The following is a 25,907-nucleotide window of genomic DNA, read 5'->3' as shown; positions in this document are numbered from 1 at the left end:
GGATTTTTCGTTTTTCCGTTTTCGTTTTTCACTCCCCTCCTTCACAGAGCCATAACTTTTTTATTTTTCCGTCAATTTGGCCATGTGAGGGCTTATTTTTTGCGGGACGAGTTGTACTTTTGAACGACATCATTGGTTTTACCATGTCGTGTACTAGAAAACGGGAAAAAAATTCCAAGTGCAGTGAAATTGCAAAAAAAGTGCAATCCCACACTTGTTTTTTGCTTGCCTATTTTGCTAGGTTCACTAAATGCTAAAACTGACCTGCCATTATGATTCTCCAGGTAAGTATGAGTTCATAGACACCTAACATGAATAGGTTATGTTTTACCTAAGTGGTGAAAAAAAATTCCAAACTTTGCAAAAAAAAAAAAAAAAAAAAAAAATTTGCGCCATTTTCCGATACTCGTAGCGTCTCCATTTTGTGATCTGGGGTCAGGTGAGGGCTTATTTTTTGCGTGCCGAGCTGGCATTTTTAATTATAGCATTTTGGTGCAGATACGTTCTTTTGATCGCCTGTTATTGCATTTTAATGCAATGTCGCGGCGACCAAAAAAACGTATTTCTGGCGTTTCGATTTTTTTTCTCATTACGCCATTTAGCGATCAGGTTAATGCTTTTTTTTTATTGATAGATCGGACGATTCTGAACGCGGCGATACCAAATATGTGTAGGTTTGATTTTTTTTTTTATTGATTTATTTTGATTGGGGCGAAAGGGGGGTGATTTAAACTTTTATGTTTTTTTTATTTTTTTCACATTTTTAAAAACTTTTTTTTTTCACTTTTGCCATGCTTCAATAGCCTCCATGGGAGGCTAGAAGCAGGCACAGCCCGATCGGCTCTGCTACATAACAGCGATCATCAGATCGCTGTTATGTAGGAGAATTGCAGGTGTGCTGTGAGCGCCGACCACAGGGTGGCGCTCACAGCCACCGGCGATCAGTAACCATAGAGGTCTCAAGGACCTCTATGGTTACCATTCAGAAGCATCGCCGACCCCCGATCATGTGACGGGGGTCGGCGATGACGTCATATCCGGCCGCCCGGCCGGATGCGGTAGTTAAATGCCGCTGTCTGCGTTTGACAGCGGCATTTAACTAGTTAATAGGCGCGGGCAGATCGCGATTCTGCCCGCGCCTATTGCGGGCACATGTCAGCTGTTCAAAACAGCTGACATGTCCCGGCTTTGATGCGGGCTCACCGCGGAGCCCTGCATCAAAGCAGGGGAGCTGACCTCAGACGGTATAGTACGTCCGAGGTCAGTAAGGGGTTAAGGGGTCCACTGGGGTGATGTTATGGCAGCAAGGATGGTATGGCTTCCCACAGATGAAGCTGGATCCCAAGGGCTCCCGATGTAGTAGATAAAGATGGTGTAGTGCCAGAAAGAACTAGAGGACACAAGGATCTCTCAGGATGACTCCGTGGGGCATAGAGTTACCCCACAACCTTGGTCTTCCGGCTACTGGAATTTTGAGTTTCAGTGTGGAAGGAGCTCAGTCGCAGCTTCCCTCCAGCTCTTTACTTCTCGTGTCCTTCTCTTCCCCTTTCAGTCTCCTACAGACTGCTCTGTTTGTCTCTCCATCCTGGAGCTGCAGATCTACTTGTCTGCATGACCCCAGCTTTCATCTCTCAGACTCTCTCTGTCTGCTTCCTCTCTCTTCACTCTCCTTTCACAGACTAACCAACTCCTCCCCAGGCCAGAATATATAGGGAACTTCCCCTGAATCCAGGTCTCGAGCTCCCCCTTCTGGCCTGGAGTCAGAACAGTGTTGCATGTGCTGGTTACCTGTTAAAGAGATCCTTCCTCGCTTCCAAGCATGGCATTGCTCTCTCCGTGAGAAAAGCAATACCACTATAACAACCGATTACCTGAGGTGCTACAATTACACACACGGACACATGGACACTGAAATGTCCGGTACTGGTTTTTCCGGTACCAGAAATATCAGGACGTGTGAAAAAGGTCTTATAGATAGGCAAAATATGGAGAAAAAAAACTATCTCACAGTTAAAACATAGGCCTTTTCCAAAGGAATTTAGAGGTAGTAAGTTTTTCTTCCTTGCTTGTAGGGGGATACCGGAGAAAAAGGAATTGATGGACCACCTGGTGGTGTTGGAGATAAGGGCGATAAGGTGAGAATGATTTCTGCATTTAATAATATGCATTACTTTTAACACATTGAACACATTGAATACTAGATCAATATTTGCTGTTAACTAAAAAAGGCACAACAGTGCACATCTCTTATACTTTTCGAATCTTATTCCTGTTTCTTTCCGAAACATTTTCATACTGTTAGGCTATGTTCACATATTGCGTTTTGTCTGTGTTTTTTATGCAAATTTTAAGCTGCGTTTTACAGTACCAGTAAAAGCAATGAGATTTCAGAAATCTCATGAACACGCATTGGGTTTATTTCCTGACCGAATTGGAAAACTGCTGCGTTTTTGAAAATTGCAGCATGCCACTTCATTCAGTGGTTATTCACCCATAGAAAACAATGAGTAAGTGCAAAAATAAAGCAAAAAACACAGATATCAGGCTTTTGATGCAAAAACTTCAGGAAGTTGCTTTATTCTTTTAGGGGGAGATTAAACTTTATAAGCATGCACAAGAGACAATAAAAAAAAACAGCAAAAAAATTGCAGAAAAAAATGCAGCAAAATCTGCTTTTTGTGTAAGCTTCTTTACTGCCAAGAGAGAAGGTTTTGCCTGCAGAAAGAAATGCAGCAAAACCGCAACGTGTGAACATAGCCTTATATGGTGAAATATTGATGGTTATGTCTGGTAATGAATAGGTTACATCTATTAAATTAATTAGCTTTTCCCATACTTGCCCATACTAGTTTTAACAGCATATCAAGGTAGAAAATGTACTGTTTGCGCATTTTGCAAACTCCTTAGTCATAGCACATATGCTCTAAGCCTCTAATTGGGTTATGTAGTAAACTTCCTGCTGCTTAATTAGACACATCAGTATTAAAATCAGACAAGCTGCAAAAATAGCAGACTGGCATGAAAAAGATGTTACAGACGATAAATATTAACATTACAAACAATTAGATACTAATATTTATAAACAGGCTGGAATTGTCAAAAACAGAGGAGAGATTCACATATAAAAATAAAGTACATTAAGGTAAGTAAATTATTCAACAATTTACATAAAAGTACATTCTAGCATATTTTAAATAATCTTATGAACATGCTGAGCAGGGTGCATATATCATTAGTGCTCCCTGTGTTACACAGAGACCCAAGAGGTAAGGAGGCCACCTACATCTGCAAAACAGGTGGAACTGTGCATTGTGGTGTATTGGCCTGTAAAGGGCCCATATATTGTTCTTGCACAAGGGCCCTCTTCTATCTGTGTCGGCTCCTAGGGGCTCATACTCATTTGTGCGAGAAACGGACCAGTGCAATCCGATAAAAAATCAGATTGCACTCGGACCAATGTTATTCAATAAGTTACATCTCTTCTGCAATTTTTTTCTCAGCTGATATCGGACTGAGAAAAAAAACGCAGCATGCTGCGTATTGCTGCGATTCTCGGACGAGACTCACCAATGTAAGTCAATGGATGGGAGAAAAAAATCATACAGGACTCGCACCATGCGAGTGCTATCCGATTTTTACGCACCTGGGTTCTTTGAAAAGCCAGCAATTCAGTGCGGTGTACAGTAAAATCACATGTTATAATAGAATAGATATATACACATAGAATAGGTATATATGTATGTATATATATATATGTATGTATATATACTGTATATATATATATATATATATATATGTCAGTGAGACATATATATATATATATATATATATATATATATATATATATATATATACTGTATATATATATATATATATTTATATCTTTAGATTCCATAGAGAGTCAGATAGCAGAATAGCCGATAACTCAATTGTCGGGTTCTGTAAAATCATTGCAGAACCCGACATGATATGACACATGGTTTACACACAGTAAACCATTGCATATCCATTAGATTTTTATATGTCCCTCACTAATAATGTTAGTAGTGTGTGTGTAAATTTTGGAGCTGTAGATGTTAAATTAAAGGATTAGTTCACGGAAAAAACTGGCATAGGCTCCCGTGGAATTTTCTCCGCCAGAGAGGGAAAGCCAGTGACTGAGGGCAAATATTAATAGCCCAGAGAGGGACCATGGTTAATGCCCTCCCCGGCTAAAAAATCTGCCCCCAGACACCCCAGAAAAGACGCATCTGTAAGATGCGCCCATTCCGGAACTTAGCCTCTTTCTTCCCACTGCCCCATAGCATTGGCATATGGGGTAATAAGGGGTTAATGTCACCTTGCTATTGTAAGGTGACATTAAGCCTGGTTAATAAAAGAGAGGTGTCAATAAGTAATCCAATAGTCTGAAAGGGTTAAAAATACACACACATTAAGAATAAAGTAATTTAATGAAAGAATCAAACACACAGGTTTTTAATATCTTTATTGTACGCTCAATCCAAGCAAAGCCCTCGCTCTCTTGTAAAAAATTCCAAAATAAAAAAGCAACAATATCCCATACCTGTCCGCCGTACAGTCAAGTTCCATGCTGCAAATCCATCTGAAGGGGTTAAATACATTTACAACCCGGAGCGATGCTAATGCGACCGCTCCTGGCTGTAAGCGACTGGGGTATGAATGAAATGCAGGGAGCGGTGTTGTGAATTCTGCTTTTGGGTTCCCTCCGGTGGTGGTAGGTGGTAATGAAGTTGTCCCTGAGTTGCAGTCCTGGTCAGGTGTTTCTGCTGATTGCAGTTCTGACTGGGGTATTTAGGTGTGCATGATCCATTAGTCCTTGCCAGTTGTCAATTGTTGTTGGGAGGTGTTGGACCTCTGCCTGGTTCCTCCTGCCTTACTGCCAAATCAGCAAAGATAAGTGTCTGGTTTTTTTTCTGTGGCACACATGCTGTGTGCTTCATGATTCAGTGCTATTCTTTTGTGTTTTCTTGTCCAGCTTAGATTGTTTCAGTATTTTCTCAGTCTTGTTGGATTCTCTGGGGTTGCAGATATTCATTCCACGTCTTTAGTTAGATTGTGGAATTTTTTGTATTATCTGCTATGGATATTTTTTGAAGGGTTTTAATACTGACCACCTAGTATTCTGTCCTATCCTTTCCTATTTAGCTAGAGTGGCCTCTTTTGCTAAATCTTGTTTTCTGCCTGCTTGTGTCTTTTCTTCTCCTACTCACAGTCAATATTTGTGGGGGCTGCCTATCCTTTGGGGTTCTGCTCTGAGGCAAGGTAGTATTCCTATTTACATCTATAGGGGTATTTAGTCCTCCGGCTGTGTCGAGGTGTCTAGGGTTTGTTAGGCACACCCCACGGCTACTTCTAGTTGCGGTGTTAGTTCAGGATCTGTGGTCAGTATAGTTTCCACCTACTCCAGAGAAAGTTTCATGCGGCTCCAAGGTCACCGAATCATAACAGAGCGGACCTTCGGTGACTAGCGGTGCCATCACTGAAGCTGTGCCCCGTGGCGGCATGAACTCATATGAACTGTAGCGTGGGAAAGTTTCTGAATATTTTCCCACACTGCAGAGTTTATATGAGTTCATGCCGCCAGGGGGCGCAACTTCGGTGATGGCACTGCTAGTCACCGAAGCTCCGCTCCCTGCATTTCATTCATTCCCCAGTCGTTTACAGCCGGAGCGGTCGCATTAGCCTTTTCTAAGGTGGCTGGGGGCAGATGTTTTTAGTCGGGGGGGCAATAACTATGGTACCTCTCTTGGCTATAAATATCTGCCCTCAGTCATTGGCTTTCCCTCTTTGGCGGAGAAAATTGAGCAGCAGCCCATACCAGTTTTTTCTGTGAATTAATCCTTTAATTTAACCCCTACAGCTTCAAAATTTTACACACACACACTACTAACATTATTAGTGAGGGACATATAAAAATCTAATGGATATGCAATGGTTTGCTGTGTGTAAACCATGTGTCATTGTGTCATATCATGTCGGGTTCTGCAATGATTATGCAGAAGCCGACAATTGAATTACCGGCTTTTTTGCTATCTAACTCTCTATGAAATCTAAAGATCCATATATATATATATATATATATATATATATATATATATATATATATATATACAGTTAGGTCCATATATATTTGGACAGAGACAACATTTTTCTCATTTTGGTTATAGACATTACCACAATGAATTTTAAACAAAACAATTCAGATGCAGTTGAAGTTCAGACTTTCAGCTTTCATTTGAGGGTATCCACATTAAAATTGGATGAAGGGTTTAGGAGTTTCAGCTCCTTAATATGTGCCACCCTGTTTTTAAAGGGACCAAAAGTAATTGGACAGATTCAATAATTTTAAATAAAATGTTCATTTTTAATACTTGGCTGAAAACCCTTCGTTGGGAATGACTGCCTGAAGTCTTGAACTCATGGACATCACCAGACGCTGTGTTTCCTCCTTTTTGATGCTCTGCCAGGCCTTGACTGCGGTGGTTTTCAGTTGCTGTTTGTTTGTGGGCCTTTCTGTCTGAAGTTTAGTCTTTAACAAGTAAAATGCATGCTCAATTGGGTTGAGATCAGGTGACTGACTTGGCCATTCAATAATATTCCACTTCTTTGCTTTAATAAACTCCTGGGTTGCTTTGGCTTTATGTTTTGGGCCATTGTCCATCTGTAGTATGAAACGACGACCAATCAGTTTGGCTGCATTTGGCTGGATCTGAGCACACAGTATGGTTCTGAATACCTCAGAATTCATTCTGCTGCTTCTGTCCTGTGTCACATCATCAATAAACACTAGTGACCCAGTGCCACTGGCAGCCATGCATGCCCAAGCCATCACACTGCCTCCACCGTGTTTTACAGATGATGTGGTATGCTTTGGATCATGAGCTGTACCACGCCTTCGCCATACTTTTCTCTTTCCATCATTCTGGTAGAGGTTGATCTTGGTTTCATCTGTCCAAAGAATGTTCTTCCAGAACTGTGCTGGCTTTTTTAGATTTTTTTTTAGCAAAGTCCAGTCTAGCCTTTTTATTCTTGATGCTTATGAGTGGCTTGCACCGTGCAGTGAACCCTCTGTATTTACTTTCATGCAGTCTTCTCTTTATGGTAGATTTGGATATTGATACTCCTACCTCCTGGAGAGTGCTGTTCACTTGGTTGGCTGTTGTGAAGGGGTTTCTTTTCACCATGGAGATAATTCTGCGATCATCCACTACTGTTGTCTTCCGTGGGCGCCCAGGTCTTTTTGCATTGATGAGTTCACCAGTGCTTTCTTTCTTTCTCAGGATGTACCAAACTGTACATTTTGCCACTCCTAATATTGTAGCAATTTCTCGGATGGGTTTTTTCTGTTTTCAGAGCTTAAGGATGGCTTGTTTCACCTGCATGGAGAGCGCTTTTGACCGCATGTTTACTTCATAGGAAAACCTTCCAAATGCAAGCACCACACCTCAAATCAACTCCAGGCCTTTTATCTGCTTAATTGAGAATGACATAATGAAGGGATTGCCCACACCTGTCCATGAAATAGCCTTGGAGTCAATTGTCCAATTACTTTTGGTCCCTTTAAAAACAGGGTGGCACAGGTTAAGGAGCTGAAACTCCTAAACTCTTCATCCAATTTTAATATGGATACCCTCAAATGAAAGCTAAAAGTCTGAACTTCAACTGCATCTGAATTGTTTTGTTTAAAATTAATTGTGGTAATGTCTATAACCAAAATGAGAAAAATGTTGTCTCTGTCCAAATATATATGGACCTAACTGTATATATATGTGTGTGTCTCACTGACACATATATATATATATATATATATATATATATACACCTATACTATGTATATATTTCTTTTCTATCTATTCTATTGTAACCTGTCAGTGTGATTTTATTGTATGTGCACAGGAATTGCAGACTTTTCTACCTATCTATCTATCCATCTATCTACCATCTATATATATATATAATTGTCTAAGTGTCTGTTTGTCTGTAACCGAAATCCTGCATCACTGATTGATCACGCCTGGCCGGCCTCGACCAATCAGCGTTCATAAATAAACTACTGTACATACATACAGGTCCTTCTCAAAAAATTAGCATATAGTGTTAATTTTCATTATTTACCATAATGTAATGATTACAATTAAACTTTCATATATTATAGATTCATTATCCACCAACTGAAATTTGTCAGGTCTTTTATTGTTTTAATACTGATGATTTTGGCATACAACTCCTGATAACCCAAAAAACCTGTCTCAATAAATTAGCATATCAAGAAAAGGTCCTCTAAACGACCTATTACCCTAATCTTCTGAATCAACTAATTAACTCTAAACACATGCAAAAGATACCTGAGGCTTTTAAAAACTCCCTGCCTGGTTCATTACTCAAAACCCCCATCATGGGTAAGACTAGCGACCTGACAGATGTCAAGAAGGCCATCATTGACACCCTCAAGCAAGAGGGTAAGACCCAAAAAGAAATTTCTCAACAAATAGGCTGTTCCCAGAGTGCTGTATCAAGGCACCTCAATGGTAAGTCTGTTGGAAGGAAACAATGTGGCAGAAAACGCTGTACAACGAGAAGAGGTGACCGGACCCTGAGGAAGATTGTGGAGTAGGACCGATTCCAGACCTTGGGGAACCTGAGGAAGCAGTGGACTGAGTCTGTTGTGGAAACATCCAGAGCCACCATGCATTCCCCAGGTAAAGCCACTTTTGAACCATAAACAGCGGCAGAAGCGCCTGACCTGGGCTACAGAGAAGCAGCACTGGACTGTTGCTAAGTGGTCCCAAGTACTTTTTCTGATGAAAGCAAATTTTGCATGTCATTCGGAAATCAAGGTGCCAGAGTCTGGAGGAAGACTGGGGAGAAGGAAATGCCAAAATGCCTGAAGTCCAGTGTCAAGTACCCACAGTCAGTGATGGTGTGGGGTGCCATGTCAGCTGCTGGTGTTGGTCCACTGTGTTTCATCAAGGGCAGGGTCAATGCAGCTAGCTATCAGGAGATTTTGGCGCACTTCATGCTTCCATCGGCTGAAATGCTTTATGGAGATGAAGATTTCATTTTTCAGCACGACCTGGCACCTGCTCACAGTGCCAAAACCACTGGTATATGGTTTACTGACCATGGTATTACTGTGCTCAATTGGCCTGCCAACTCTCCTGACCTGAACCCCATAGAGAATCTGTGGGATATTGTGAAGAGAAAGTTGAGAGACGCCAGACCCAACACTCTGGATGAGCTTAAGGCCGCTATTGAAGCATCCTGGGCCTCCATAACATCTCAGCAGTGTCACAGGCTGATTGCCTCCATGCCACGCCGCATTGAAGCAGTCATTTCTGCCAAAGGATTCCCGACCAAGTATTGAGTGCATAACTGAACATTATTATTTGATTGTTTTTTTGTTTGTAATTAAAAAACACTTTTATTTGATTGGACGGGTGAAATATGCTAATTTATTGAGACAGGTTTTTTGGGTTATCAGGAGTTGTATGCCAAAATCATCAGTATTAAAACAATAAAAGACCTGACAAATTTCAGTTGGTGGATAATGAATCTATAATATATGAAAGTTTAATTGTAATCATTACATTATGGTAAATAATGAAAATTAACACTATATGCTAATTTTTTGAGAAGGACCTGTATATTAAAACGAGAATAACATGAAGGACAGTCTGTGAGGGAGAAAATAACATGGAGGACAGTCTGTGAGGGAGATAATAACATGGAGAACAGTCTGTGAGGGAGAGAATAACATGGAGGACAGTCTGTGAGGGAGAGAATAACATGGAGGACAGTCTGTGAGGAAAGGATAACATGGAGGACAGTGTGTGAGGGAGAGAATAACATGGAGGACAGTCTGTGAGGGAGAGAATAACAGGGAGGACAGTCTGTGAGGGAGAGAATAACATGGAGGACAGACTGTGAGGGAGAGAATAACATGGAGGACCGTCTGTGAGGGAGAGAATAACATGGAGGACAGACTGTTAGGGCGAGAATAACATGGAGGACAGTCTGTGAGGGAGAGAATAACATGGAGGACAGTCTGTGAGGGCGAGAATAACATGAAGGACAGTCTGTGAGGGAGAGAATAACATGGAGGACAGTCTGTGAGGGAGAAAATAACATGGAGGACAGTCTGTGAGGGAAAGAATGACATGGAGGACAGTCTGTGAGGGAGAGAATAACATGGAGGACAGTCTGTGAAGGAGAGAATAACATGAAGGACAGTCTGTGAGGGAGAAAATAACATGCATTTAACTCCAAAACAGTAGGTTATTTGCTGATGACACCTTTATTTTTACCCCTTAATGACCGCCGATATGCCTTTTAATGGCAGCCGTTAACCCCCTCACGATGGGACCCATTTTTGCTTTTTCATTTCCTTTTTTTTCCTCCCCTTCTTCCCAGAGCCATAGCTTTTTTTATTTTTATGTCCACATAGACATATGAGGGCTTGTTTTTTGTGGCATCAGTTGTACTTTTGAATTACACCATTCATTTTACCACACAGTGTACTCGGAAACGGGGAAAAAATTCCAAGTGCGGTGAAATTGTGAAAAAAACACATTTCTGACATTGTTTCTTGGGAATTGTTTGTACAGGGTAATTTTGTTGTAAAAATGACCATGTAGTATGATTCTCATCATCAATACAATTACAGTGATACCAAATATGTACACTTTTTATTAATATTTTAGTAGTGAAGAAAAAAATCGGAAGTTTTGCAAAAAATCTTTGAAGTGGTGTTGCCATTTTCTGAGACCCGAAACTTTTTAATTTTTCGTTCAATGGAATTGTATGTTGACTTATTTTTTGCAGGGCGAGACAAAGTTTTTATTAGTACCATTTTGGGATAGATGTAACTTTTTGATTGCTTTGATTGCCACAGGCATAGTTTCATAGGAGTTCCGTAATGACAATCACGGGGGTCATCAGCTGACACCAAGCTGTAATTGCAAACCATCGGAGACCCGCTATCATAGTTAGTAAGGCCGAAAAAAGACATTTGTCCATCCAGTTCAGCCTATATTCCATCATAATAAATCCCCAGATCTACATCCTTCTACAGAACCTAATAATTGTATGATACAATATTGTTCTGCTCCAGGAAGACATCCAGGCCTCTCTTGAACCCCTCAACTGAGTTCGCCATCACCACCTCCTCAGGCAAGCAATTCCAGATTCTCACTGCCCTAACAGTAAAGAATCCTCTTCTATTTTGGTGGAAAAACCTTCTCTCCTCCAGACGCAAAGAATGCCCCCTTGTGCCCGTCACCTTCCTTGGTATAAACAGATCCTCAGCGAGATATTTGTATTGTCCCCTTATATACTTATACATGGTTATTAGATCGCCCCTCAGTCGTCTTTTTTCTAGACTAAATAATCCTAATTTCGCTAATCTATCTGGGTATTGTAGTTCTCCCATCCCCTTTATTAATTTTGTTGCCCTCCTTTGTACTCTCTCTAGTTCCATTATCACATTATGGGTACACCAATGAGCGAAAGTAAGGACACTCATATCCATCAGTGCTCTTTAAATGCCGCTGTCAGATTGACAGCAGCATTTAACAGGTTATCAATCGCAGGTGGCAGGTCCTGGCTGTAATACTCAGCCATCACCCATACACCCACTTCTGGCTTGCACCGTATATATGCAGCGCATGTTGTGAAGAGGTTAAGGGGCCTTAAACCTCAGCACAGCTCTTTTATGGCACTGATGATTAAGTGAGAATATCCCACGGGTGACAGTTATATGTCATGGCTGACACCCTGCGGCATCAGCTCCTACCAGTTTTGGAACCGATTGGGGCCTATTCATTTCTTAAATACAATTGTCATTCGCAACAGCTGCATCAAAGTGGTTAAAAGTGGGTTAAAAGACCACCTTTGACACCATCGGCCCCCGAGATCGTAATAGCAGGTGCTGATGGTTGCCATGGTACTCTGAGGTCATCTGATATCCGCAGGTTACAGTGGCCTGTTAGATCCTGCAATAAGTCTGGTCTAACAGGCACAGTCAGTGAGAGACTGAAGGGACTCAGGCACTGATGTACACGATTACTGCAATGAATGAGACCAGTGAGCAAAGTAAGAAATATAAGTTTCACCATGGGACTAATTGAAAAAGTTTTAAAAAAGTGAAATAGTAGAAAAACACAAAAAAGCCCAAAAATCACAAAAAAGCCATTTCACGAATAAAAATGCAGCATTTCTGTTGACACGAAAATAAGAAAAAAAAAAGTACACACAAGTGGTATCGCTCTATCCGAAATTACCATCATCATACTGACATAAAATAAATTTGAATAAAAAGTGATCAAAACATCTGCAGTCTAGTTTTTTCTGTCACTGTGTCAACAATGGGGTCCTCCTAGGTCTCCTGCCATAGCGTTTAACCCCTTTACCCCCAAGGGTGGTTTGCACGTTAATGACCCGGCCAATTTTTACAATTCTGACCACTGTCCCTTTATGAGGTTATAACTCTGGAACGCTTCAACGGATCTTGGCGATTCTGACACGGATTTCTCGTGAGATATTGTACTTCATGTTAGTGGTAAAATTTATTCAATACACCTTGCGTTTATTTGTGAAAAAAACAGAAATTTGGCAAAAATTTTGAAAACTTCGCAATTTTCCAACTTTGAATTTTTATGCCCTTAAATCACAGAGATATGTCATGCAAAATACTTAATAAGTAACATTTCCCACATGTTTGCTTTACAACAGCACAATTTTGGAATCAAAATTTTTTTTTGTTAGGGAGTTATAAGGGTTAAAAGTTGACCAGAAATTTCTCATTTTTACAACACCATTTTTTTTTAGGGACCACATCTCATTTGAAGTCATTTTGAGGGGTCTATATGATAGAAAATACCCAAGTGTGACACCATTCTAAAAACTGCACCCCTCAAGGTGCTCAAAACCACATTGAAGAAGTTTATTAACCCTTCAGGTGTATCACAGGAATTTTTGGAATGTTTAAATAAAAATGAACATTTAACTTTTTTTCACACAAAATGTATTTCAGCTCCAATTTGTTTTATTTTACCAAGGGTAACAGGAGAAAATGGACCCCAAAACGTGTTGTACAATTTGTCCTGAGTACGCAGATACCCCATATGTGGGGGTAAACCACTGATTGGGCGCATGGCAGAGCTCGGAATGAAAGGAGCGCCATTTTACTTTTCAATGCAAAATTGACTGGAATTGAGATGGGATGCCATGTTGCGTTTGGAGAGCCCCTGATGTGCCTAAACATTGAAACCCCCACAAGTGACACCATTTTGGAAAGTAGACCCCCTAAGAAATTTATCTAGATATGTGTGGTGAGCACTTTGACCCAACAAGTGCTTCACAGAAGTTTATAATGCAGAGCCGTAAAAATAAAAAATCATATTTTTTCACAAAAATGATCTTTTCGCCCCAAATTTTTTATTTTCCCAAGAGTAAGAGAAGAAATTGGACCATAAACGTTGTTGTGCAATTTGTCCTGAATACGCTGATACCCCATATGTGGGGGTAAACGACTGTTTGGGCGCATGGCAGAGCTCGGAAGGGAAGGAGCGCCGTTTGACTTTTCAATGCAAAATTGACTGGAATTGAGATGAGACATCATGTTGCGTTTGGAGAGCCCCTGATGTGCCTAAACATTAAAACCCCCCACAAGTGACACCATGTTGGAAAGTATACCCCCTAAGGAACTTATCTAGATGTGTTTTGAGAGCTTTGAACCCCCAAGTTTTTCACTACAGTTTATAACGCAGAGCCCTGAAAATAAAAATTATTATTTTTTTTCACAAAAATGATTTTTTAGCAACCAGTTTTGTATTTTCACGAGGGTAACAGGATGAATTGGACCCTAAAAGTTGTTGTACAATTTGTCCTGAGTACGCTGATACCCCACATGTGGGGGGAACCACTTTTTAGGCGCATGGCAGCGCTCGGAAGGGAAGGAGTGCCATTTGGAATGCAGACTTAGATGGATTGGTCTTCAGGCGTCACGTTGCATTTGCAGAGCCCCTGATGTACCCAAACAGTACAAACCCCCCACAAGTGACTCCATATTGGAAACTAGACCTCCCAAGGAACTTATCTAGATGTGTTGTGAGAACTTTGAACCCCCAAGTGTTTCATTACAGTTTATAACGCAGAGCCGTGAAAATAAAAATTCTTTTTTTTTCACAAAAATTATTTTTTAGCCCCCAGTTTTGTATTTTCACAAGGGTAACAGGATAAATTGGACCCCAAAAGTTGTTGTCCAATTTGTCCTGAGTATGCTGATACCCCATATGTGAGGGGGAACCACTGTTTGGGCACATGGCAGAGCTCGGAAGGGAAGGAGCGCCATTTGGAATGCAGACTTAGATGGATTGGTCTGCAGGCGTCACGTTTCGTTTGCAGAGCCTCTGATGTACCCAAACAGTAGAAACCCCCCACAAGTGACCACATATTGGAAACTAGACCTCCCAAGGAACTTATCTAGATGTGTTGTGAGAACTTTGAACTCCCAAGTGTTTCACTACAGTTTACAACGCAGAGCCGTGAAAATAAAAAATCCTTTTTTTTCCCAAAAAAATGATATTTAGCCCCCCAACTTTTTATTTTCCCAAGGATAACAAGAGAACTTCGACCCCAATAGTTGTCAAATTTGTCCTGAGTACGCTGATACCCCATATGTTGGGGTAAACCCCTGTTTGGGTGCACAGGACAGCTCGGAAGGGAAGGAGCACTATTTTACTTTTTCAACGCAGAATTGGCTGGAATTGAGATCGGACGCCACGTCGCGTTTGGAGAGCCCCTGATGTGCCTGAACAGTGGAAACTCCCCAATTCTACCTGAAACCCTAATCCAAACACACCCCTAACCCTAATCCCAACGGTAACCCTAACCACACCCCTAACCCTAATACACCCCTAACTCTAATCCCAACCCTAATCCCAACCGTAAATGTAATCCAAACCCTAACCCTAACTTTAGCCCCAACCCTAACCCTGACTTTAGCCCCAACCCTAACCCTAACTTTAGCCCCAACCCTAACCCTAACTTTAGCTCCAACCCTAGCCCCAACCCTAGCCCCAACCCTAGCCCTAGCCCTAACCCTAGCCCTAACCCTAGCCCTAACCCTAACCCTAGCCCTAACCCTAACCCTAGCCCTAATGGGAAAATGGAAATAAATACATTTTTTTAATTTTATTATTTTTTCCTAACTAAGGGGGTGATGAAGGGGGGTTTGATTTACTTTTATAGCATTTTTTTTATCGGATTTTTACGATTGGCAGCTGTCACACACTAAAAGACGCTTTTTATAGCAAAAAAGTTTTTGCATCTCCACATTTTGAGACCTATAATTTTTGGGGTAAACCCTAACCCTGACTTTAGCCCCAACCCTAACCCTAACTTTAGCCCCAACCCTAACCCTAACCCTAGCCCCAACCCTAGCCCCAACCCTAGCCCCAACCCTAGCCCTAGCCCTAACCCTAGCCCTAACCCTAACCCTAGCCCTAACCCTAACCCTAGCCCTAATGGGAAAATGGAAATAAATACATTTTTTTAATTTTATTATTTTTTCCTAACTAAGGGGGTGATGAAGGGGGGTTTGATTTACTTTTATAGCATTTTTTATATCGGATTTTTACGATTGGCAGCTGTCACACACTAAAAGACGCTTTTTATAGCAAAAAAGTTTTTGCATCTCCACATTTTGAGACCTATAATTTTTCCATATTTTGGTCCACAGAGTCATGTGAGGTCTTGTTTTTGCGGGACAAGTTGACGTTTTTATTGGTAACATTGTCGGACACTTGACAGGTTTTGATCGCTTTTTATTCCGATGTTTGTGAGGCAGAATGACCAAAAACCAGCTACTCATGAATTTCTTTTGGGGGAGGCGTTTATACCGTTCCACGTTTGGTAAAATTGATAAAGCAGTTTTATTCTTCGGGTCAGTACGATTACAGCGATATCTCATTTATATCATTTTTTTATGTTTTGACGCTTTTATATGGTAAAAGCTATTTTATAGAAAAAATAGTTATTTTGGCATCGCTTTATTCTGAGGACTATAACTTTTTTTTATTTTTTTGCTTATGATGCTGTATTGCAGCTCGTTTTTTGCAGGACAAGATGACGTTTTCAGCGGTACCATGGTTATTTATATCCGTCTTTTTGATTGCGTGTTATTCCACTTTTTGTTCGGGAGTATGATAATAAAGCGTTGTTTTTTGGCTCCTTTTTTTTTTTCTTACGGTGTTCACTGAAGGGGTTAACTAGTGGGACAGTTTTATAGGTTGGGTCATTACGGACGTGGCGATACTAAATATGTGTACTTTTATTGTTTTTTTTAAGATAAAGAAATGTATTTATGGGAATATTTTATTTTTCTTCTTTATTTAGGAATTTATTTTTTTTTATTTATTTATTTTTTTACACGTGGAAACTTTTTTTTTAATTTTTTTACTTTGTCCCAGGGGGGACATCACAGATCGCTGATCTGACAGTTTGCAGAGCACTCTGTCAGATCAGCGATCTGACTGACAGGGCTGCAGGCTTACCAGCGCCTGCTGTGGACCCGGAAGTACTCCCTGCAGGACCCGGATGCAGCCCCGCGGCCATTTTGGATCCGGGGACTGCAGGGAGGAGACGCTCGGTACAAGGTGAGTACATCGCCTTGTACCGATCGTCTCAGGGAAGCACGCAGGGAGCCCCCTCCCTGCGCGATGCTTCCCTATACCGCCGGTACACTGCGATCATGTTTGATCGCAGTGTGCCGGGGTTAATGTGCCGGGGGCGGTCCGTGACCGCTCCTGGCACATAGTGCCGGATGTCAGCTGCGATAGTCAGCTGACACCCGGCCGCGATCGGCCACGCTCCCCCCGAGAGCGCGGCCGATCGCATATGACATACTATCCCGTCGGTGGTCATACGGGCCCACCCCACCTTGACGGGATAGTACGTCAGATGTCAGAAAGGGGTTAATTTCATTCAAATATCGAGAGATAGTTTGTGCTGACAGGACAGCTTGAATTTCTTTGGAACTTGATTGAGGCTGCTTATCCACCATCTGGACTATCCTGAGTTGCAACCTTACATCAATTTTTCTCTGTTGTTTACATTCAAGGAGATTAGCTACAGTGTCATGGGTTGCAAACTTCTTGATCATGTTGTGCACCGTAGACAAAGGAACATCATTATCTCTGGAGATGGATTTGTAACCTTGAGATTGTTGAGTTCTATTTTCCTCTTTCTGTTCTGCATGCTTAGTGTGGCACACACAGACACTCAATGCAAAGATTGAGTCAATTTCTCACCTTTTTACCTGGTTTCAGGTGTAATTTTCAGATTGCCCACACCTATTACTTGCCATAGGTTACTTTGAATGAGCATTACATGCTTGAAACAATTTTGTTTACCCACAATTTTGGAAAGGTGCAATTTTGTCCTGCCAACTGTTGGGATTTTTTGTGAACTTATGTCCAATTTGCCTTTTTTTTTCTGTTGTTCCAATGCAGACAAATGAGATAAAAATGTGTCTAACAAAACATGTGTAATACTTTTGCGGGGGAAATACTTTATTTTCAGGAACAATTTCAGGGGTGCCAACACTTTCGGCTATGACTGTATTTGTTCATTCTACCTCCCTAAAATAATAATAAGGCTCGGTTCATATTTATCTTGTGCCCTCCAGTGAGCATTTACTTTAATGTTTCCATGTAAATCCAAAAACCATGATTCAAACAAAAGACCCGACGGATCCACTCACTATAATGCAGATGGAGTCACTTTTGACTCAGTCTGATCTCTGTTCTGAGGGTGCGTGCCCCATCATTTTAGATGTGTTTTCAGTGCACTAGTGTGGTCGGCCACAGTTCTGTGAATGCCTAAAAAGATAGATATCACCGTAACAGAAGCCAAATGGAGTCCAAAGTGAATTCAGCTGCCATGGCTGATTAACCTTTCTCAGTACATAACATGCTGCAGCAAACTTCCAGGTTCATATCACTGAAGCTAATAACCTCAGTAAACATACAGTATCTCCCCTCCAGTTTGTTACCAGGGATCTTCTTACACAACATATAAGGCATCATCGAATTCAGGAGAAATTGTAAAATAAATTGATGGGTCCAGTTTCACCTTTTAACCATTGAATAAATGACAAATTTGCAGCGAATTAAAAAAAAAAAAACATTATTACCACTACAATGTCCATTTCAATTACTCCATGTTATAAACTTCTGTGAGTTATCTGTTCAAAATACTTACTAGCCCCCTAGATGAATTCATTAACCCCTTAATCCCATATGACGTACTATCCTGTCAAGGTGACCTGGGACTTAATTCCCAGTGACGGGATAGTACGTCATATGAGATTGGCCGCGCTCACGGGGGGAGCGCGGCCGATCGCGGCCGGGTGTCTGCTGACTATCGCAGCTGACATCCGGCACTATGTGCCAGGAGCGGTCACGGACCGCCCCCGGCACATTAACCCCGGCACACTGCGATCAAACATGATCGCAGTGTTCCGGCGGTACAGGGAAGCATTGCGTGCTTCCCTGAGATGATCGGTACAAGGCGATGTGCTCACCTTGTACCGAGCGTCTCCTCCCTGCAGACCCCGGATCCAAAATGGCCACGGGGCTACTTCCGGGTCCTACAGGGAGGTGGCTTACCAAGTGCCTGCTCAGAGCAGGCGCTGGTAAGCCAGAAGCAGGGCACGCCAGATCGCTGATCTGACACAGTGCTCTGCAAAGTGTCAGATCAGCGATCTGTCACTATACAGTGATGTCCCCCCTGGGACAAAGTAAAAAAGTAAAACAAAAATTTTTTAAATGTGTAAAAAAAATTTTTAAAAAATAGTTCCTAAATAAAGAGAAAAAAAAATATTGTTCCCATAAATACATTTCTTTATCTAAATAAAAAAAAACAATAAAAGTACACATATTTAGTATCGACGCGTCCGTAACGACCCGACCTATAAAACTGGCCCACTAGTTAACCCCTTTTAGCGAACACCGTAAAAAAAAAAAACGAGGCAAAAAACAATGCTTTATTATCATACCGCTGAACAAAAAGTGGAATAACACGCAGTCAAAAAGACGGATATAAATACCCATGGTACCGCTGAAAACGTCATCTTGTCCCGCAAAAAATGAGCCGCAACACAGCATCTTCAGCAAAAAAATAAAAAGTTATAGTCCTCAGAATAAAGCGATGAAAAGATAATTATTTTTTTTATAAAATAGTTTTTATTGTATAAAAGCGCCAAAACATAAAAAAATTATGTAAATGAGCTATCGCTGTAATCGTACTGCCCGAAGAATAAAACTGCTTCATCCATTTTACCAAACGTGGAACGGTATAAACGCCCCCCCAAAAAAAGAAATTCATGAATAGCTGGTTTTTGGTCATTTTGCCTCACAAAAATCGGAATAAAAAGTGATCAAAAAATGTCACATGCCCGGGGGGCGTGGCCAGCAGCTAAAGGAGCAGGACGTGTTTCCCTTGAGCTCCTCCGCTGGCGATAACTATCTGCTCAAATCCACGATTTAGATGACCCATCCACTGGCCTGATTAACATCGACTGGCAGTCCTCCACCCAGAGAACATCTCCTGACTGCCCGAAGTGTGGACCTGTGTCCTGGGCACAGTGAAAACCTTAGACCCACGTGCGGTCTCCAGGGCCCACCAGGGAGCTGCTTTTCCCACTGGCTGGTGTCGGGACCGGTTTAGGTGAGGTGCCGGAGCGGCCTGTGAAGGTGGAGCCTCCCCATACCGTGGAGCCCCGGGGACTATCCGGATCTGGCCGCGATTCTCATGGAGCCGCCTTCCCCCGCTCCCTGGCCGGTGAGAGAGGTGAGCGGGACGTGGGGGCGCCATCTTGGTCCCAGCCTCATTCTTCTACCCTCCTATTCTTTTCCTCCCCCCCCCCAATTTGACATGGATAGTCGGTGCACATATTTTCACGGGGTCCTATGGTTTTGTGAAGTTTTATTATGGCCTTGCTGTAGGTACCTGTGACATTTAACAATTTGAAGGGGTTGGACTTGTTAGGGGTTTTCACATGTTACCCATTGTTAGTGAAACCTGGTCGTTTCCACATAATATGGACCACCAGTTCACTAAGTTACATGGGCTTTTAGCCCATTTGATTCTAAATGTTTGTTCTATGTTGTCCTGTTCCGTCTCCTTCCCCCCCCTTCTATTGTATTTGCTTTAGGTAGGTTCGTAGATGTCTGCTCGGAATGTTCAACCTTATTACATGGACTCCATGTGGATCGGTGCCGGGAGATGTTCAGGGCTGGGAGAAAACTCAGGGGTAAGCCTTTATATGCAACACTAACTCATCCCGTCTATGTGTAGGGTCTTATCCCATAATGTGAGGGGGTTTAATTCCCCCATCAAACGTAAAAAGGCCTTCCTGGACTATAAAAAACAGAATCCTGATGTCCTTTGTCTTCAGGAAACACACTTCTCCACCTTATCATGCCCAAAGTACTTTGACCAGAACTATTCTCGCGCTTTACCTCCTCAGGCACAAGTAAAACAAAAGGAGTAGCAATTTTTCTCAAAAACAATTTTCCAATACAGATAACAAATACCCTATCAGATGATGAGGGTAGGTTTTTAATCCTACTAGGCACATTACAAGGGCAAACACTTTGTTTAGTAAATAGCTACCTCCCTGCCTCCTCTCAGGTTCAGGTCTTTAAGTCCATTTTAAACAAGCTAGATAAATACTCCTTCCAGCACCTGATATGGTGCGGAGACTTTAATTTCACGATAAATCCTACATTGGACAGCAACGCTATAAGACGTACTGACATTACTAAAAATGAGAGGAAAAAAATTTCCCGATTATTAAAGGACCATCACCTAGCAGACATATGAAGAGAGATGAACGGTAATAATAGAGGTTATACGTACTACTCTCCCGCCCACAAAACATACTCCAGAATAGATCTGCAGTTAACAAAAACTACCTCACTTCCCACAGTTCTATTCTCACGCCACGTACATTCGGCATGGTCTGACCATGACGCTGTACTCTCAGTATTCAAATTTAATGTGTCCACCTCTAGCTTACATAGATGGAGACTTAACGAATCACTACTCACTGACCCTGTGATCACAAATACAATTAAGGACGAATTAATCGAATATTTTAAATTTAACACTTCTGGCGATGTATCCCCCGGAACCATTTGGATGGCACACAAGAAATTTATAACGGGCTCAATAATTAAGTTGGCTACTCAAAGGAAAAAAACAAGAACTGAACTACAAACCAGACTAGAAAATAAATTAGCAAAATTAGAACAAGCCAACCAGATGTCCACCTCTCTCTACCTTTCCAAACAAAGTCAGGAGACTAAAACTCAATTAGATGCCGTCCTCACCACTAGAACTGAGAAGACCTTGACATGGACGCGAGCCAAATTTTACAAATTTGCTAACAAGCCGAGCAAACTATTAGCCCGCAAGTTACGTTCTAGGGAAATGATCAACACGATTTTCTCAATAAAAGATGGTTCGGGGAGGATTTCCTCCCACCCAGATACTATATACAGAACATTCCACGAATATTATCAAAACTTATATACCCAGCCCAAACCCTTATCTCCTCACCCGATTCAACAATTTTTACAAAACCTACACTTACCTAAAATCACAGATGCAATAGCTAAACAACTTCACTCCGAAATATCTATAGAAGAGATCCAATCAGTTATTAAAGCGTTGAAAAAGGGAAAGGCCCCTGGCCCTGACGGACTCACGGCCATTTATTACCAAAAATTTGCTGAAATTCTTTCGCCCCATATCAAAAAATTTGGAGATGCCCTCCTTCATGGCTCAAAAATGCCCCCAGAGTTCCTGGTTTCCCATGTTACAATTCTACCCAAGCCAAAAAAAGACCACTTACTGACCAAGAACTTTAGGCCTATTTCTTTACTAAATGTGGATTTAAAAATATTCACTGCAATTATCACAAGTAGAATAAATCGCATATTGCCCTCTCTTATTCACAGGGACCAGGTGGGGTTTATCCCGTCTAGGCAGGCCCCGGACAATATCAGACGCAATATTAACCTTATCCACATGGCAAACTCCCGCAGGGAACAACTTTTAATACTAGCCTTAGACATTGAGAAGGCATTCAACTCACTCTCCTGGAACTATCTCTTTCATGTCCTATCTAAATTTGGTTTCACCCGGGAGTTTATAGAATGTATTAAATTACTCTATGACTTCCCCACAGCATATCTGAAGCTCCCGACGTTGAACCCTTCTCCCATATCTATTCAGCGTGGTACCAGACAGGGATGCCCACTCTCCCTGGCGTTATTTGCTCTGGCCATGGAGCCATTGGCAGAAGTCATTAGAACAAATCAGAACATTACTGGATTAACTAACTTAGGCGAACAATACAAGGTTAGCTTGTTTGCAGATGACCTCCTTTTGACTATTACTAATCCCCATACAACAATTCCCAATCTCCTCTGCTTAATATATTTGAAGACATTTCAGGGCTGAAAATTAATATAAATAAATCGGAAGCTCTCTTTATCAATACCAGCAAAACTATGCAGGATAATATCACCTCCCAATTTAAATTCACAAAGAGGGACAATTACTTAACCTACTTGGGAATAAATATTACAACAAACAGAGCCAACCTCTACAAATGGAACTACACGCCACTTATCCAGAACCTCCACACTGACCTATCCAGGTGGGCTCCGCTGAATCTATCTTGGCTGGGTAGGATCCACACAATAAAAATGGTGACCCTTCCGCGGTTTTTGTACCTTTTTAGATCTCTCCCAATACCGATTTCGGCTAAAATGTTTTCAGGCCTTCACGCCACGATCTCTAAATTTATATGGCAGAATAAAAGGGCTAGAATCCCCCAAAAATTAATGTTCTTCCATAGAAGACATGGTGGAGTTTCGCTTCCAAATCTATCCCTATACTATAAAGTGGCACAAATAGCACAACTAACAAGTATCTGCGCACAAAATAACAAGCCAAGGTGGGTTTACCTAGAGTCACATCTTATTAAGCCACTCTCACTACCAGGCCTAATGTGGTCTACGGGAAAAATCCCCAAACAACTATTTATAACAGCACCCTATACTGCTCACTCTTTCAATTTGTGGAGAAGAGCTAGATTCAAATATTCATTGCAATCAGACCCCTCCCCATTAACCTCTATATTAGGTAACCCGATGTTCACTCCTGGTCTGGACCCATGTTTGTTCACTTGGTGGATATTGAGAGGGATTACCACAATAAAACACTTGTGTGACCCCTTTGGTGTCCTGATGGACAGAGCAGAATTCGCGAGGAAGTTTGAACCCCCGATTAGAGAAACAATGCACATTAATCAGATTTTACACTTTGCAGGAAGCCTAACCAATGGTAAACGCCCCGTTCCTGTCTCCGGCTATGAATAAAAATGCCTTTCAGACCCAATGGGAAGAGGGACAATATCTTTGCTTTATTCTATTATAAACAAACCCCATGATACGAAGAAGTTGGGTTTCATGAAACGGTGGGAGGAGGAGTTGGGTGTCGAGCTGACGTTGGAAGATTGGAAGAGGTGCTGCGACACGCTAACTAAGGGCAGTCACCAATCATCTTTAGTGGAAACCTCGATCAAGGTCCTTCATAGGACTTATCTAGTGCCAACTAAACTTCATAGCATATTTCCCAATGTCTCAAATTTATGCTTTCGGGGATGTAACCTACCCGGGGACATGAAACATATATGGTGGACATGCCCAGTGGTGTCCAGCCTATGGCAAAAGATAAACCTTCTAGTTGACCAACTGGCGGGGAAAAAAACCAATCTAGACGCTTCTGTCTTTCTGCTTGGGGCGAGACACCTAGCTCTTCCTAAAAACCTATTTAAGTTGGTTTCCTTTCTCTTTATGGCTACTAAAATTCACATTGCTTCGAAATGGAGGAATCCCACGTTGTCGCTACAAATGGTTAAAGAAAGGATGAATAACATTATGTTCTATGAATGCATTGAGGCCACTAGAAATGATATGTGGGATCAGTTCTTTAGGGTGTGGGGCCCTTGGATGGATCTGCAACCTAATTTACACTTGAGTCAGACTCTTCATCTATCCCCATAGCGATTCGACTCCGTGGGGATAAGGTGTGTTATTAATTAAAAAGTAAATACAGTTTCCCCTCTCCTTCTTATTCTTCCCTTGTGTCGTCTTTGTCTTGTCCACCCTTGTATCTATAAGGAATATGTGTTCTTTTATTTCTTAGTAATAGACTCCCCTGCGAGGGAGTACATTCACATTGCAATTTCGTTTTATGAATGTTGAAGTTGAAATTTCAATAAAACCCTTTTTGAAACTAAAAAATGTCACATGCCCAAAAATGGTACCAATAAAAACGTCAACTCAACACGCAAAAAACAAGACCTCACATGACTCAATGGACAAAGATATGGAAAAATTATAGGTCTCAAAATGTGGTAACGCAAAACATATTTTTTGCAATAAAAATCGTCTTTTAGTGTGTGACAGCTGCCAATCATAAAAATCTGCTAAAAAAATAGTAAATCAAACCCCCCTTCATGACCCCCTTAGTTAGGGAAACATAAAAAAATTTTTTAAAGTATTTATTTCCATTTTCTTAATTAGGGTTAGGGTTAGGGTTAGGGTTAGGGTTAGGGCTAGGGTTGGGGCTGGGGTTAGGGCTAGGGTTAGGGTTAGGGTTAGGGATAGGGATAGGGTTTTGGCTAGGGCTAGAGTTAGGGCTAAGGTTAGGGTTAGGGCTAGGGTTGGAGCTAGGGGTTGGGGCTAGGGTTGGGGCTAGGGTTGGGGTTAGGATTGGGGTTAAGGGTGTGGCTAGGGTTAGGGTTGGGGCTAGGATTAGGGCTACAGTTAGGTTTAGGGCTACAGTTAAGGTTGGGGCTAAAGTTAGGGTTAAGGCTGGGGCTAAAATTAGGGTTAAGGCTGGGGCTAAGCTTAGGGTTAGGGTTGGGGCTAAACTTAAGGTTAGGGCTACAGTTAGGGTTGGGGCTAAAGTTATGGTTAGGGTTGGGGCTAAAGTTAGATATAAGGTTGGGGCTAAAGTTAGGTTTGGGGCTAAAGTTGGATATAAGGTTAGGGCTACAGTTAGGGTTGGGGCTAAAGTTATGGTTAGGGTTGGGGCTAAAGTTAGATATAAGGTTGGGGCTAAAGTTAGGGTTGGGGCTAAAGTTAGGGTTGGGGCTAAAGTTAGGGTTTGGATTACATTTACGGTTGGGATTAGGGTTAGGGGTGTGTCAGGGTTAGGGGTGTGGTTAGGGTTATGGTTGGGATTAGGGTTAGGGATGTGTTTGGGATAGGGTTTCAGTTAGAATTGGGGGTTTCCACTGTTTAGGCTCTCCAAACGCGACATGGCATCCGATCTCAATTCCAGCCAATTCTGTGTTGAAAAAGTAAAACAGGGCTCCTTCTCTTCTGAGCTCTCCTGTGCACCAAAACAGGGGTTTACCCCAACATATGGGGTATCAGCATACTCAGAACAAATTGGACAACAACTATTGGGGTCCAATTTCTCTTGTTACCCTTGGGAAAATAAAAATTTGGGGAGCTAAAGAAACATTTTTGTGGGAAAAAAATAATTTTTATTTTCACGACTCTGCGTTATAAACTGTAGTGAAACACTTGGAGGTTCAAAGTTCTCACAACACATCTAAATAAGTTCCTTTGGGGGTCTAGTTTCCAATATGGGTCACTTGTGAAGGATTTCTACTGTTTAGGTGCATCAAGGGCTCTGCAAATGCAACGTGACGCCTGCAGACCAATCCATCTAAGTCTGCATTCCAAATGGCGCTCTTTCCCTTCCGAGCTCTGCCATGCGCCCAAACGGTGGTTCAC

General features: G+C 41.7%; 1 protein-coding gene across 1 annotated transcript in view; it reads left to right on the top strand.

The window, feature by feature from the left end:
• The window catches only part of LOC143774986 (uncharacterized), an 862,433-nt gene that overhangs the window by 670,720 nt on the left and 165,806 nt on the right, over nt 1-25,907 (top strand). The window contains exon 92 of the mRNA XM_077262800.1: nt 2,073-2,135. Coding sequence (XP_077118915.1) covers nt 2,073-2,135 — 63 coding nt within the window. The remainder of the gene's footprint in view (nt 1-2,072; nt 2,136-25,907) is intronic.

This window comes from Ranitomeya variabilis, chromosome 5 (assembly GCF_051348905.1).
Source record: "Ranitomeya variabilis isolate aRanVar5 chromosome 5, aRanVar5.hap1, whole genome shotgun sequence".
NCBI classification, from domain to species: domain Eukaryota; kingdom Metazoa; phylum Chordata; class Amphibia; order Anura; family Dendrobatidae; genus Ranitomeya; species Ranitomeya variabilis.
This window is presented reverse-complemented; position numbering and strand designations above follow the sequence as displayed.